Source organism: Dichomitus squalens, assembly GCF_000275845.1.
Source record: "Dichomitus squalens LYAD-421 SS1 unplaced genomic scaffold DICSQscaffold_93, whole genome shotgun sequence".
Lineage (NCBI taxonomy): Eukaryota > Fungi > Basidiomycota > Agaricomycetes > Polyporales > Polyporaceae > Dichomitus > Dichomitus squalens.
The window spans coordinates 24374-39636 of record NW_006766975.1 but is presented as its reverse complement, the minus strand read 5'-3'; the positions used below and the strand labels follow the sequence as shown (position 1 = coordinate 39636).

The 15263-nt window shown below is 52.4% G+C and overlaps 5 protein-coding genes across 5 annotated transcripts; 1 reads left to right on the top strand and 4 right to left on the bottom strand.

Moving 5' to 3' along the window:
• Nucleotides 1-1472: 1472 nt before the first annotated feature.
• On the top strand, nucleotides 1473-4322 carry DICSQDRAFT_130338 (uncharacterized protein; the record flags this gene model as incomplete). Its single annotated transcript, XM_007371219.1, has 13 exons — nucleotides 1473-1613; nucleotides 1654-1735; nucleotides 1873-1937; nucleotides 2332-2381; nucleotides 2434-2476; nucleotides 2509-2527; nucleotides 2604-2761; nucleotides 2832-2934; nucleotides 3018-3177; nucleotides 3250-3364; nucleotides 3427-3534; nucleotides 3594-3943; nucleotides 4010-4322. 13 exons carry the CDS (start codon nucleotides 1473-1475, stop codon nucleotides 4320-4322), a joined length of 1707 nt encoding a protein of 568 aa, XP_007371281.1.
• A 474-nt stretch (nucleotides 4323-4796) lies between these two features.
• On the bottom strand, nucleotides 4797-6323 carry DICSQDRAFT_113614 (3(2),5-bisphosphate nucleotidase HAL2). Its single transcript, XM_007371218.1, has 4 exons — nucleotides 6091-6323; nucleotides 5763-6038; nucleotides 5132-5592; nucleotides 4797-5077 (listed from the first exon to the last, which is right to left on the bottom strand). The coding sequence occupies exons 1-4, from the start codon at nucleotides 6239-6241 to the stop codon at nucleotides 4880-4882; spliced, it is 1086 nt and encodes a 361-aa protein (XP_007371280.1). The 5' UTR covers nucleotides 6242-6323; the 3' UTR covers nucleotides 4797-4879.
• A 1214-nt stretch (nucleotides 6324-7537) lies between these two features.
• Nucleotides 7538-10077, bottom strand: DICSQDRAFT_184061 (uncharacterized protein; the record flags this gene model as incomplete). The annotated part of the gene is made up of 18 exons (XM_007371217.1): nucleotides 7538-7789; nucleotides 7849-8021; nucleotides 8085-8109; nucleotides 8188-8245; nucleotides 8323-8350; nucleotides 8405-8417; nucleotides 8497-8543; nucleotides 8618-8718; nucleotides 8776-8824; nucleotides 8888-8903; nucleotides 8962-8973; nucleotides 9033-9057; nucleotides 9111-9145; nucleotides 9209-9270; nucleotides 9657-9698; nucleotides 9758-9771; nucleotides 9825-9903; nucleotides 9965-10077. The coding sequence occupies 18 exons, from the start codon at nucleotides 10075-10077 to the stop codon at nucleotides 7776-7778; spliced, it is 906 nt and encodes a 301-aa protein (XP_007371279.1). The 3' UTR covers nucleotides 7538-7775.
• A 1035-nt stretch (nucleotides 10078-11112) lies between these two features.
• Nucleotides 11113-12827, bottom strand: DICSQDRAFT_130336 (uncharacterized protein; the record flags this gene model as incomplete). The annotated part of the gene is made up of 8 exons (XM_007371216.1): nucleotides 11113-11314; nucleotides 11488-11520; nucleotides 11639-11928; nucleotides 11983-12102; nucleotides 12155-12260; nucleotides 12316-12457; nucleotides 12569-12671; nucleotides 12732-12827. 8 exons carry the CDS (start codon nucleotides 12825-12827, stop codon nucleotides 11113-11115), a joined length of 1092 nt encoding a protein of 363 aa, XP_007371278.1.
• A 1599-nt stretch (nucleotides 12828-14426) lies between these two features.
• On the bottom strand, nucleotides 14427-14850 carry DICSQDRAFT_72398 (uncharacterized protein; the record flags this gene model as incomplete). The annotated part of the gene is made up of 2 exons (XM_007371215.1): nucleotides 14427-14606; nucleotides 14650-14850. Coding segments are annotated over 2 exons (381 nt in total), but the record flags the coding sequence as incomplete, so codon positions are not given.
• Nucleotides 14851-15263: the final 413 nt, after the last annotated feature.

Below are 15263 nucleotides of genomic sequence, written 5' to 3'. Positions count from 1 at the left end.
TAGAAGTATCTGGATACGGGATAGACCCTGTCAACATCGTACACCTTTGCTCAATATAACAAAGGCCGAACATTGATTGTGAGGGCAGCGGTACCTGTGCAGTTCTGGATTTGGTCGTAGTCCCGAGGATTTGCCGAGTTGAGCAGTCCAAAAACTACGTCCGAAGGCAGTCCCCAGATGACCGACGGTGAATCCAGAATTGCATTGAGGATGATACTTTGAGTGGCAAGGAGCATTGTAACCAAGTACGCTGTTGTAGTCGCGAAGAGTGCAAAGAGCGTTAGACCGAGGGCCATCATGGGAGGCTGTAATTTTCCATATTGTCTTAGGTGGGTATCATGTACGGTATCAAGACATGGACTGGAAGGAGTCTTGAGTCGGACTCACTGTGTGAGTGCATGGATAGATGCTATAATCAGGATTACGAAAATCCCTGCTGATTATCGTTTGGTTCGTAAGGTCGGATGTGATCACTATTTGTCTCGTACCGTACAATCCCGACGGTAGCGAAGCAAGGACGATTTGCTCCTGAATGGCATGTACTTGAAAGTCCCATGAGTCTTGATTGAAGGCCCCGTGTATTGGTGATGGACACAGACTATTGTTGGTTTGCGTCATTCAGCGAATGTATCTGGGACAGATACTAGATCAGCTTCGAGCAGTAATAAATGACAGGTTTGGCGAAATTGGCCTCTATGACCTACCCTAGCTTGGGCCCTTTGACTCGAGCGGAATACTTGGGTGTCGTCCAAGGGGGATAGGTCAGCGAAGTCGTAGCTTCTCGTCGTGGAAAAAATACTGACAACCATGGGAGGTCCTATCTAGTACACTGTATCTCATATATCACTATTGCACAGGAGATTTCCCTCGTGATAGTGTTTCGTAGTCCTCGTCGCGGGCGCATCTGTCACATCGGCATAAGACGCCCACGGAGCTGACAGATAGGAACCGTAAGCTCCAGAAGCGGTATCATCGGCGTTGGCGGGATAGAGCATCCGAGTTGGTGACAGCGTATGAGGCGGCCTGAATGGGTCTCGCAGAGCACTCCCACGAAGAGAGTCGATTCAAACGACAGCCAGACTTTTCAGACCGCCGGCGTTTGTCAGAAATAGTCAAGAATCATCCTTTGACACGACAAAGAGAGCGACGGTGACTAGAAACGCGGCCGTTTCACAAGAAGTGTGACGCCGCGTGAGACTCCGAAGAGTTCGGAGAAACTGACCATGTCAGACATACTCGGAGCAGATTGATGGGACGATCTGTAAGCCGTCACTGCGCCCGGTTGATTTCTATCATCGCCGCTCTATTCGACAAGAAGGTTCAAGACTCTGAATGACCCGATCATGCAAAAACCCAGGTCTCGCGCACAATGCGTTATATAGACGTCATGTACATAAAGGAAGTCCAAATGTTCTGGTTAATTCGCTCATACTCGTACATCGAAGGATATCAGCTGACACGGAGATCGTATCATGGCACAGGTCATGGTGAGACTCTGGCAGGCGCTGCCAACGGGAAGCCATCTTGACATAGCTATCGGACTCCACCTTCCACTCACGTTTTGGCGGGCAATGACATCTCTCATCGACAGCGCGATAGTGTATATCAGAATCGTGCGTCTCTCGCTTTCCCTAACCCATTGTTCATGTGAAGACCGTTACACGAATTATGGCTGCAAGCAATGTTGGACTTCGCACTGTAAACGTGCCACGGACGCACCTAGCCAGTCAATTGGGTCAGCTCCTATGAGAGGACGAGTCTACCCAAATCCTCCTGCCCGTATCATCTGCTTAATTCTCTGGCTTGAGATTTCATGGTAAGACGAACATGCCCTCTTTTAACGCTAGGATGCATCATAATTTGATTTGCTAGAGAAATTTGCCCTAATGCCTCCACTTTGTCACACGCTATGGATGCAGTACCTTTTCTCTGGTTTGGTGAGTAAGATTGCTCCTCCATCCAGCTCTATCACCGCACAGTGCGATCTTCCTTGTCACACTCGGTCTTTCCCGAGCCCCAGGCTGTGCCTTCTCGGCCGCATTTTTGCTAGGCGCAGGCCAAGGCAGTCCAGCGAGTCGCCGGTATCCGATTGCTCACAGTGGATTAAGTTCTAATCCCCTCTCTTCTTGGTTTTTAGAGGACTGCTCATGAAGGGAAGCAATTGGCAGCCCTCGTGTCGCGCCCTTTCCCCTATACAACCGAATCGACTTACCTTTGACCCCTGGGTATCTGGAACACTGCTCTTCCCGCTCATACGCATGAAACCATCTCTTCTTGTCCTTAAATCTGTGATTGAATGGCCTCCCTTAACCTTTCGCGTACGCTCGCCAGTACTCTGGCAGACGACCAGATTCTGGTCATTCTATCTTCTGTACTCTTCGGTAAGTCGTCTTTCGCAACTAAAGACTCGTTGATTACTGAGATCGTATACAGGAGTCCTGAAAATGCTGGTCTTGGCCTCGATTTACGCCCTGATGTAAGTGAGACTCTCCTTGGCATAATCTGTAGCTCAACATTTCTTCGGCTGGTCAGTTGCCTTGGCTTAAGACGGGTGTCAGTTCGACTACTGCTTGCATCTACCATATTTTTGTATCTTTCTTCAGCCATATACTGGGGAACTATCCTTGAGTTCGCTATCAGTACCAGCAAGCTTCTCGCCCACGCAGTCAACAACATTGACGACGCTTCCTCTTCTGTCCCTCTAATCGGCTTAACGGAAGCTGCTCGGGCCTGTATCTTGACTGCGACATTCACTGTCAACGTGAGTGGTTTTCAATGCTCTCGTCATCGCAGAAACATGTCTCATTCGATCTGAATGCTATTCTTATCAGGTATGCATCGGAGATGCAATAGTATGGTGGCGTGCACGCGTGCTATACCCCGGGAACAGGAAGGTCCGGCACGTCTGCTGCGCTCTCCTTTCGAGCACATTTGGTACGTCCTTACCTTCATGATTTGGCGCTTGGTCCTTCTTGCATCCGAATGACAATGGCAGAAGCTCATATGTTCTTGTTCAGTATTGGGAATAGTGTCAACACGACGGTCTGTTCTCGTGCAGAATCCGCAGCCAGGAAGGATTCCCATCGTGTACAACGGAGATGTCTTTGGGACCGCAGCTATAGCGTTGTCTCTGGCGACCAACGTCTTCTCTACTACACTCATTGGATACAAGGCATGGTGAGCTCCTTGTGAAGCCAGGTGCTTTGTATAATACCGTCGAACGTGAGGTTAAGTACAAGCTACTCGCAGGAAACACAGACAGTTCATGCGCGAACACTTGGGTGCACCTGGTAGCAGCACCCTAGTCACCCTCAAAATCACTGCGCTGTTGGTTGAATCAGGGATGATATACTGTCTTGTATGGGTGAGTTCTCAGATTGGACACTAGGTTCAAGAGGAATATTGCTGCTGACTGCTTCGATGCAGGTTGAATTCCTCGTGTACCATGTTGTGGGTGATATGGTCCCCGGCATTCACGGAGGGCCATGGAACGCCGCCACATTCTATCATGAAGCCTGTATTGCCCCGATCGTTGTAAGCTTTCACATTCTGCGTACTGATTATCCCTCAATTTGACTCCATCTTCCCCGTAGGCAATATATCCTATGGTCATCGTGGTACTTGTTGCTGTCAATAAATCCCAGCTCGAGCACGGCATCACACGCGGCCAAATGTCGATCTCAACATGGGGCGTGGCTTCTGGGCCTCACGCGCACGACATCTCGAGTCATCGTATGACGCAACTCAGCGAGGGCGGCTGTCCCTTCGCTTCCCGTATTACGCGTACGGGAGAAGAGGAAGCCCAAGCTGAGAGCAGTTTGGATACACGCGTCCCTGGACGGTCAAGTGTAGACTCGGATCGAATCTCATCACTGAAGGACCACGAGAAGCCTGGAGCAGTTGAGATGGTCATCCTTCCTACTGATTTGGGACGGTTTATGTCGTAGGTTCGTATGGGGCAACGTATTGTAATGTGGTTTCCTGAAAGCAGAGCTATATCGTACCTTAGGCCTCGCGTCCTGAAAATGGGGGCTGTCAACTCGTGTGGGCTGCCTTTGAGCGTCCTTGATGGTACAGTGAGGAAAGAGCAGGATGTCGGGTTCCACTCCTTGCGTACACATTGCAGATGCGGGAGCAACCCTAACACCGAAACTGGGGCAAAAGCTAGGCGTTCTCGAATCCTTCCGCTTCTGACCCAAAGGCTCCATTTGCTTGCTGAGCCTTCTATAAATGTTACCGGACATGAAGAGTACTTCCCATCGCTCCAGTATAATGCGCGCAGAATGGGACTTGGAATGACGTGGATGCATTATGGCGTATGAGCCTCTAGACTTCGCATGTTTTCGCAGTCCCCTGTCCTGACTGCGATCCACACAAAGAATACCACTCACACTCATATTGTCCCGAGACAACGCTACAAAGCCATCGGCAATATGACTCGACCGCATCACGAAGTAAGCAGCGTCCCAGTGTCAGCGACTCTTGGCAGTGCGGGTATATTAAACCCAAAATGACATGACATCCTATCCAACAAACCTTGATCAATTACCCCTCCTACAGGAACCGAAGATTCGAAGCTTGGCGGTGCTAGACAATCCTTGCTCTGTACTTTCCCCGATCACCTTCTAAAGCAGTCGAAGTCGCGTTACCTACTTGTACGGACCCCAGTGACAAAGCAATGGGTCATGTGCTTACAGCGATGCTACGAACGCTGCCTCTGTATTGAGGGTGCGAGCCAACTCAGCACCATGACCGTTCAAGGCCTTGCACGGCAGACGAACCATGATGATCTAGCAGAGCCTCATACGATAGTGAGCGCATAAGGCGACTTCATAAGTATGCGAGCGCCAATTGTCTGATGATATACACTGACATAAGCCTACAACTGGCTCTGAGCCTCCTCCGCTTTCGCCTGCTTGACAGCGGCGATAACCTTTGGGTGCACGTCCTTACCGCACGCGACGATACCGTAGTTCTCGCCCAGCGTCCGCCCAAGACTAAAGTCGAGGGGCTCTCCTCGTCCATCCGAGATGATGCCACCTGCTTCCTCGACGAGGATCGAGCCCGCTGCGTGATCCTGTATGGAGCAATAAGCACAGGGAGGATCCACACGTGGGATGCAAAGACGTACCCAAATCTTCTCCTTGTATCCCGATCCGACCGGCATGCGGAGGTACACGCCTCCGTCGCCCCTTGCAAGCGCACAGTACTTCGCCTGGCTGTCCATCCTCGTTGGTGCCCGCGTCACGCCCAGGATCTGGCCAACGCGCTCATTGAAGCTCAGCTTCGCGTGCGCCTTCTCCACGCTCTCCAGGAAGTTGAGGTTCTCCGCCGTGAACGTCGGGATCGTCAGCTTCGTCCGCTCCCCACTGAGAGGGTTGTCAAGCGGGAGCTGGTACGCGCCTTGTCCGCGCACGGCGACGAAGATGCAACCACGCGGACCGGAGGGGTTCGAGGCGGTGACAGGGAGATTCGGGCAGCCTATGACGCCGAGCTCCACGCGAGCGTCGACGAGGAGCGCGAGGCAGACGGCATATTGCTCACCGCGGAGGAAGCCCTTCGTGCCGTCGATAGGATCGAGGGTCCACATTCCTGTAGAATAGCCTTGTGAGCGATGTCGGGAAGGCGAAAGGTATCCCGAGAATTGACTACTATCGACAACGCGCTGTTGTCTGCACAGTCGTACGTGTGCATAGATGTCGCTGAGCACACCTCGATTTTGTTGTGCAAGCGAGAGAAAACAGTGAATGTGCATCACTCACGTCCGGTTCGACCACCGTCGTAGTTCCCGCGATCAATCGCATCCAGCAACTGGTCCACGGTTCTCCCATGATTGGGTCCCAGTCTCCATTCCTCCTTCTCTCCAGGCTGAAGGTCGGCGCTCAAGGTCGCGTTCGCGAGTTCCACGATCCGATCTCGCAGAGCCCTCCCGGACTCAACACGTAGATCGGCAGCATCCTCCTCTCCAACGATAGGGTCGTCCGGGAAGGTGCGATCGAGGATCGTGTTGATGACCGCCTGCGCGGAAAAATCGCCAACTACGAGGGAGGTCTGTCTTCATCGCGCAGCGTCTGAGACGATAGCACGTACCTGTGACTGGACTCTTATCATCCTTCGTCAACGTCTCCTGCTTCACGAGCTTGTTGAACACTGATGCTGTGAGGACGCACGCCCGCCGGACGGCGGCGACGGCGATCTGCGTTTCGGCAGCGTAGGCGTGTGCGGTGTCGTGAGCGGCCATGGCTAGGAGAAAGCTCCAAGTTTACCGGAGCAGCGATAGCAGGAGAGATGGCGGGCTTAAAGGCGTTGAGCAACATCTTGAGCGAGCGAGTCAGGGCAAAGGTGTTTGGTCGACGTGCGAGGCGATGAGCTCAGCTGCACCGAACAGGCGCGCGCTGCCACCAACCGCGACGGGGTTGTTTCGAATGACACTCAAGCAACACTGCTCCTGTCGCCTAGACTTGCGAGTCTCGAGCCACTCACCTGCCTTATATTTCCGCCCTACTCTGCGTGTTCTGTCGAGAGGCTCTGTAACGCTAAGCGAGCGTGTGCGGAGACGGTGCCCAGCTCGAGTGCCCACCCGACGTCCGACGAGATGAGAGCTGCAGTTGGAGAGCATGGCTTGCAGGTGATGGCTCTGTCGAGAATCTGATATCAAGGCATCTCCTCTTACGAGGACGGAGGTGCGTCTGTCCCCGCCATCTGCCATCTGGTATGCTTCATGATACCTCGGGCCGACTCTGAGCGATTCGCACAGCACCAGGTTCAACATCAATACCTGGTTTGACGGCGTAAAGCACGGCAGCTCGAGCTCTCGAAGAGGTACGTGAGAAGGGCCCCATTAATCCACTGCTGCGTGCGCCATCCCCTCTACGCCTGTATCTGTGCCATGAGCAGTCGTCTCTTTCACCGCCGCCGCCCGCCCGCACTTTACCTCTTATCGGCCCTCAGGAAGCAGGTGTCACAGCCTACTGTATTCTTCGCACCACCAAGCATATGCACATGATCACCATTGATCACGACCGGATACTCCCTCGTAGCTGTGACCGGGACAAAGCCACGGCCCAAGCGGCGTTCTCCTCTCGAAGCTCTCCGTTTTCCAGTTGTCTTCCGTCCTAGGTCCTTTCTACTCGAGCTCGACACCCTTCGTTGGAGCTGGTGGCGCAACGTACGTGACCTCGCTGCCGGCAACGCTTAGACGCTTACGGTTCATTGCTAGGACAGGCGCGATGTGGCAACAGCTTCATACACCCAGGCACAATATACTGCATTCCGACTGGTGCTACACTCCGCCTTGTCCAGCTGCGTCATAGCCTGAACGTACCCACCACTTGAACCATTTGGCCGAAGCACCGCTGAGCTCGGAGGGTGGTGTGCAGGCAGTCAACTCTTAACCGTTGATGTTGGTCATCGGGTTGTCTGCATATCGACGACAAGCGGATTGTTGTACACTACTACACTCTTCAGAAAAGTTATGCGAAATCAAGAGAGGACTCTCCCCCTGCGACAGAAGTCTCGCCTATACTCATTGATCAGTGCCAAAGCTCCGTAAATTCCTTGTATCAGGCTGTTCACCAGTCACGATCATAGTACCACAGCTCTCTTTACAGCATGCAGGAATCGACAAGACTCCATGAGAGCCAATAGCTTTAGCGCAATCAGAGGCTATGCCTATTTCTCATAGAATCGTCTGCAACAGGTCGCCGGCCTCGATTATTGGCATCGATAACAGCCACCAGCACTACAGTGGCAGCAATAGACCTAGGCCGAGAGCACTAGGCGTTTCCATCTATCGGTGTACGTGTCTCGTCAGTAACCAAGCTCTTTAGACGAACAAACTGTACCCACCTTCACGAGATACCCCCATCTCCGCGAGCTCCACAGTTACTGCGTTGGCCCCTCCTGGGGCAAGCCCCGGTAGACTACGAGCTTCCTCTGCGCATGCGCCAAAACCGCTGCCGAAGACCTTGATCCCAGACGGATGGAAGGCGGCGTCTCTTAACGATTGTCGAGTGTTCAACCTAACCCACGCGTCGTCTCGTGCATTCAGCGAGGGATTTTCCACTTTGGAAAGAGGTTCTTACGCTGCGAGAAGACTGTTCGTATACACTAATTCACGATGACCTGTCAGCGCATGAAATGTACAGCATCAGACGCCCCGGCGGGGGACGAGGGCCCCACACTCACACTTGATGGACACGAACGAGACGCCGGCGTATAGCAAGCCACCTGGAAAGACGAGCTCCTGAATTGTTTGTGTTCGCCGTTCAATCATCCTCGTCCAACTCTGGAGAGTCGCCGCCACAACGTGCACATACGTACCGTCACGAATAACAGGATCATGCACCCGCTGGCATGAGTTTCTTCAGACAATCTACCGCGTACAACGTCTCTAATTCCCTACCTCGTGAGCAAACCTGACGGTTGGCGGCGAAGTAAGACATGCATCAGGATCAGAGGGTGCTACGCTCTGAGAGGTAGAGCATCCGCACTGACCTGTGGTGACGGTGTAGAGTATCACCCTGTCGAGCAGTGAATCGGTGCTAGGTAATGCGATAAAGGAGTGTTTAGGCGATATGAACATGAGCTATGGACTTTGATGGAGTGCACGCAGTACCTCTTGATGCCGCTTCGGCTGAGATGCAGCGCACGGATGAGCACAGTTGTCATGATAATGTCCGCGAAGACAGGCAGCGCCGTAGCGCATGGATCGAGCCACTGCATACGCGTTCAGCAAGGATTCTTGAGAGATGTTCCGAGACAGGGGAGACGCACGGGCGCGCGTATTCCGGATATTCCGATGTAGTGCGAGGGTCTCAAATAGCTGTGAGCGCGAGCTTCAGTATTTGACATGTTCCATCACGGTGAGAAGCGGGGACGGACACACCCGACAAATGTAGAACCTGGGGAAGAGTGAGTAAGTAAAGAGACAAAGAGACAAGGTGTTCAGCATGATTTTACCTAACGAGAACCCTGCCGTTTCATGGTGAGCGAGTCGTAGGAGGTGGAAGCGGTATTATTTAGTGACGGACCGAATGCAAGGAACAACAGCACGACCTTCAAACCATCGTGATATCACTGATGTCGACAAGGAACGTAAAATGACGCACCACCAGCCTCATCCATGGGCGATACTGGTTCCCGACTGCGACATGAGGGGTTCAGTGCTCGGCAGACATGTGTGCGTAGGAGAAAAATGAGGACCTACAGACGTATGCTCTGTGAGCGAAGAATCTGAGATTTAGTTCGCGCAGGTTAGAGATGTCGAGGCTGACAATCGCGAAAGGTGAGATCGGGCGCACCCCTGAGTGAGAGCGATGATGACGTTCTATGGATGCGGGGTAAGCGGAGGCTTGCTAACACGAGATACATCGGGTCACTGACCGTCAATAGCGGAAGAAACTGTGCCCATCGATGTCATTACAAGGACTCTGTGCTGCGGAACGAAAAATGAACAGCTCACATGTGTTTTCCTTATAAGTTTCACCCGAGGAATGGGTGTGAGCTGTGGCGGACATCGAAGGGGACGACCTAAACCCACTGATCAAGGTATCGAAGATGGGCGATATCGGAATGGTGTGTCACTAGAGCTTCATAGCTGTCCCAAATGCCCATATGTCGAGATACATGAATGTAGACCGACGATACTGACGCACCAGATGTATGTAGATACAGCTGTATGGACAGTCTCCAGCAGCCTATTTGGTCGACGTCAACCAGGTGGATGTTCATTTAATCAAAAGTGGACCTCATTTACACCGTAACTGAAACCTGCATAATGCTGATCAGAAATCATGTATTCCGGAGAGGAGCGCATCGCTCACAATGATTCTGATGCCTATCTTATCGTCAGGGTATGCGCCGAAGTAGCGATATGTCTGATGCAAGAGTCCGCCGTACAATCTAAGGGACGTGTATCAGTCGATTCTTCTTGATGTAGAAATTGTGTTGGAGAGGGGCTTACATGAGCGACAGATACGTTCCTAGAAGGACAGAACCATACGTTTTGCCAATGAAGTCTACTAGATGGCCAAGCGGAGCATTTGCAGAGCTAGTCGTTGAAGATACAGCATCCATGTTAGGGAGAAAACACAAGGGATATCTCTCGGAGTACAAGTATGCGGTGACCACCAGGGGTGCAAGGGCGGAAGACAGGCCTTATCAGTGGGTTGGGGAACTTGACGGGCCGGGTTGAGGCCTAGGATCGGAAGAGAAGACGGAGAAAATGCAAATTGAGCTGCGAGTAGCAGGCAGCTGTCTCCGAGAGAAGTCCAAGCGCATGCCACCTCGATAGATAGGCTTGAGCAATGCAGATCCATGAACGAAGTATATATCGAGTGGCATGGAGAGACTAAGAAGGTAGCACTGATATTGAGAAGCGACTCGGAGAAGTTTACCAGTGTCGGTTGAGCGACGGTGTTCCAAGCAGGCGCCCTGTCGCTATGGCAGGCCGTCGGCAATATCCGTCGTGTGGGCACAGTGATGTCCGTGACGGCCCGTTGGTGCCATCCCTCCTTCAGAGCTCCAGATCTCCCTCGCTAGCGCCATCATAATCCAGGGCGTGCTATGTATACTGGTTCCCACCTCACAACGTCGAGCAGAGGACGCAGGAATGGGATCGGGTATCTGCGGCGCGATACTCGGCCAAAATGCACCTCACGAGGCTCAGTCACGTAGTGCCGGAGGCCGTTCTTTGCTCGTGCATCATACTTCACTTTGGCGGTTTAAGACGACAGAGCTTCCCATCCTTGAGGGCAACCATGTTTGCTTAGGAAGGCGTTTGTGTTGCCTCACTTTTCACTGCCAGAGTTTATCAGGAATGAGCTCCGGAATGCACGCCCTCGTGAAACTGTAATCGATGATCTTGCATGATACCCGTCCTCAGACAAGGTATGCAATGTTCATGTACGAAAACCACCGCTTCATCCACAACCGTGCTATCAGCTGCATCAGCCTATGAAAATCTACAGGAGATTGCCTGTAATCGAAAGCAGACTGTCGACATTCGGCTGATTGCAAGAGCCGTCCGAAGCCTCGCGTATGTCTCACTTCAGCCATCAGGTAGACCAGAAGGTTTTGAGAGTGACACACATCCCACTACTTGTCTGTTGTCTACAAGGGGACTTCTGTGGTATCCATCATGGAGAGCGTACTGCTACTTGTACGAGAAGATGAAAGATCGGCCGCCGGCTCAGTGCTAGCGACAGCATCCATGGCTTCATCTGCCTGTTTCGAGATAGATTGTATTCCAAATATGACTCCATGGAGGCCCTTCTCAAGCGGATGTACATGCAGATCACTCAACAAACTTAGGCTACGGGGCGTTCGATGTGGAAGACGTCGCAGGTGCTGGTGAGCTGCAGTACCGAGTACACAGTCCGGCTCAGCTCCTAACCCCCCAAAAAAGTGGACCACTGCAACTGAGGCCTGAGGTGGCACCTTCCTGTCTCTCCCATATCCCAAGTACGATCGCACCACCACACTCACCTTTCTACGTCCCCCTTTTGCAGGTATTCGTGACTTTCGCGAGACCACACAAGTCATCCCAAATCGATGTGCATGGCTTCTCGAGATCTATCAGAGTAAGAACATCACTGTGACGACAGATGGTGATGTTGCAGCTCAAGGAAAGGTGTACATGGTGAGTGGTCGGGCGCGGTCAGGCCCACGAAGGTAGCTAGATGGCGATTCCTTATCCGCAATCATGAAACCCTTGCTACAGTCCTCGTCTGCACCAAGCTGTCCATTCCGGCCACCGCATGAGCTGACTTCCGCTGCTGTGTGTAGTGATGAGGCGGCTTCGTCGTTTGTGATGTCAGGTTGATGGCGAAACACGACGTGGGATACCAGCTTGTCTGTTGACACTGTCCCGTGGAAGTGGGACCTATTCAGTGCGACCAGAACGATAATGGTTGTCGGATAGATCCCCTGAAAAGACAGATGATGAAGTTCGAAGATACATGGAAAGATGTGGACACGCACAATCAGAGGAATTAGACAGCCTTTCATGAAATAGTCAAATCCCGTCAGTACTTGTTGCTCCAGTCGAGACTCCAGCGCTGGATCGGTGAACGAGCTGGTTTGATATGCCAGGATGAACCCCTTGAAGGACGTTTTACAAGGAGTCTTCTGGGGTCCAGTTTTTTTGGCTCACCCAAAGTAGGCAATACACCGTGCCTGACTCCACGAGCAGCACGAGGAGCCGCTCAATTCGGCTGCTTCGTTCAAGCGTCGTTGCCTCAAACATCTTCCTATGCTCCCTATAATATCTGTGAGTCTTAGTTCGTGACACATAGCGTGTGATCTCATGCTTACCATGCTTTGCATCCAATCATGACCGTGGCAACGAGATTGCTCGATAGGGATGAGACCGATGCAGCCACACCAAAGACGTCCAGCCTGTAGAAGGAACCAATCGGGATGTAGTCGAGATTCGCCAATGTGAGTTCTGAGAATGCTGTCGCCGGGCATGAATCCAATGTATCGATGAGTCCCGCAGCTGACGAAAAGACTCGCAAGGTAAGATGGACACCTCACCATTGTGTTGTGAGATCAATCGTATACGCACCCGTTGTTACTGCCAGGAGAACTACGCATGTCCCTCTGACGATTAGACTGCGGGGCCAGATAATCCATGCGCGCCACCAAACAATGGCATCCCCAAGGAGAACCTAGGCACCAAAGAGTCAGGTACAGTGCGAGGTTAAGAGCAATCGAGGGCAAATTCTGACATTGAGTGTGAGAATTCCAGTAGGTGCACAGAGAGTGAGACCGTGCACGACACCCGGCAGGCCGTATGTAAACCCTGGTTCAGATGGGTAGGACATGGGTGTAGTTGATAGAGCTGAGGCGCTCCCGCACACACTCAATGCCTCGCTTACATAGGCTTGAACAAGCTCATAATATCCGGTGGTGCTGAGTAGGAGGATGCCCCAGTGGAAGGCCGCGGACGCATACATAACTAACATGACAGCAAGCAACGCCATCACTTGAACATGAACTGAACCTCTTCGTCTAACGCTTTGGTTAAGTCGTAGGTCACAAGGTTGGGGAGATTGATACTCACATAAGAATAGTCAAAGCGAAGGACACCAAGGCCGTGTATAGACCTGTGCGCCAGGTTAACGTCACTTCGGGCAAATGAGCGCTAGAAGAAGGGGGGCTAACCCATAAGTGCCGTTGACAAGACGAGCAAGATAACACTTGGCCAAAATGCTGCGATGTAGGTTTGAGCACCATGCGACGCAGTACAGATTTCTGCAGTGGAGTTAGAAAAATGAGCAGGAGTCTGGGAGACTAGAGGAAACATCAGGGCTATGTAAAGGGACTGGTGCTGTGACGAGCACAGGTGCCATAGCGCAAGAAAACGAGCAACTTATAAGGCAAGGTTGCATGAACAATTGATACTGTATTCGAGCTGACAAAGAATCGGTCTTCTACTTTGGCCGCGATGTCATACAGGAGTTCCAGGATGCTCTACACGTGGAGCGGCATCTCAGACTTCCGAATGGTCTGATGAAATCAAAGAAGGTTGGTCGCACCGCCCTCACGGGCTCGCTGGCCGCCATGGTAGCTCTCCCTGCGGTCTTCGATAACACTTCCCTGTCCATTCAATTGTATAAATCAATGTACATCTGCAGGAATTTGCGGCGGCTTTCGCATGCTTCTGGTCTTCCCACCTCGGGAGGTGGCAACCTGTCTGGCAACTATCCCATGGTGTCTGAGATATGATCATGCAGGGTACACGCCGCCGAAAGAACCGTCTGTACTGTTTGCGCCGTGTGCATTCCGCTCGCAAGTAATTCGTCGGTCGAAGGGGTTGCGGCGGATGCTAGGTGTCGCTCGCGTACTGTGCAGCATTGACGACGACTATGGTTTGTGTAAAACTGTCTCACTACGGGACCAGCCACGAAGCTACTCGCAGCTTAGGATATATCAATATACTGATCATGATAGTGTCATGGTATATTGTACATCACGAACCGGGACTAAGTTTACATCTATGCGATCCTTGGGCGTACACTTCGACGAAGTATGTAGAAGACTTGACAGCAATCGTTGCCATGGCGCTAATCTGTAAACCGTGACTTCCAAGCACCATTTTGATTGTTTCCTAGTCAGCTGAGTGGTATCTGCCTAGGGTTGTCTTCTTTCTCTGGTCTGTAGATGTACGTTCTTACGAGACATCAATGATTGGCAAGCGTCGCCTACGAGACGTCCACCAAAGAACACGAGCGCTCGAGGCGCCAATACCGATGCGCGACGGTAGCTTTATCATCACCTCCACGCCACCATCCGTCCAAAGGCCCTACCTCGCATGGCCGCTGTGCACATCTGATACGATGACTGAAGCACAATGGCCATAAGCACTGCTGCTTAGCATCTATGGCGACTAGCAAGACATCGGGGAGGTTCAGGTCAGCTGATCACCCCTCTTCTACATTTGCCTGCTTTAGAGCAGCATTTCGGTGCCGGTCCTTCCCACACGCGACAGTGCCGTAGTTCTCGCCTAGCGTCCGCCCGATCCCGAAGTGGGGAGGCTCTTCTCGCTCGCACGGGATGGCGCCGTCCGTCTCCTTGAGAAGGATCGGACCCGTGGTGTGATTCTGTACGACGCTGAGAGCACTGGATGCATCTGCGCCCGAGAACAAGGAGAAGTGCCCGGATGTTCTCCTTGTATCCCGATACGACCGGCATCCGCAGATACACGCTGATGTTGCCTCCTCGCAAGCGTAAGAACTTCGCCTGGTCATCCATCCTCGTCGGCGCCCACATCAAGCCCAGGATCTGGCCGACCTGCTCATGGAAGCTCAGCTTCGCGTGCGCCTTCACCTGCGCTTTCTGAAAAGTTTAGCCTGTGGGCAATGATCGTAGGGATCTTCAAGCTCGAGAGTTGTCGAGTGGAGCTGGCGTGTACCTGGCTGCGGACGGCAAAGAGACAGATGGCCGGAGCGGTTCGAGGCGGAAACGAGAAGGTTTGGAGAATCTATAAGGCCAAGCTCAACGAGAGCGCTGATGAGGAGGCTGAGGCGGGCGGTGTATCGCTCACGACGGAGTAAGCCCCGAGCAGAGTTGATACGATAGGAGGTTCATCTTCCGGAGATCGGAGATGTAGAGAGCGTAAGACAGGAGAAAGGCATCAAGAACCTGATCGGGAGCCACTGCGCATATAGAAAGCGCAGAACACACCTCCCGAGAATCGTCGTGCAAGTGGGAAACCAGTAAATGTAGGTTACTCACGTAATGTTCTACTAACATCGTAG

Bases quoted from the DNA above. Each gene is read 5' to 3' on its own strand.
- DICSQDRAFT_113614 (XM_007371218.1), bottom strand. From the start codon at position 6,241: ATGGCCGCTCACGACACCGCACACGCCTACGCTGCCGAAACGCAGATC. The intron at 6,039-6,090 runs GTACGTGCTATC...CCTCCCTCGTAG, and splicing joins TGATAAGAGTCCAGTCACAG to TTGGCGATTTTTCCGCGCAG. The intron at 5,593-5,762 runs GTGAGTGATGCA...GCTATTCTACAG, and splicing joins CGACGGTGGTCGAACCGGAC to GAATGTGGACCCTCGATCCT.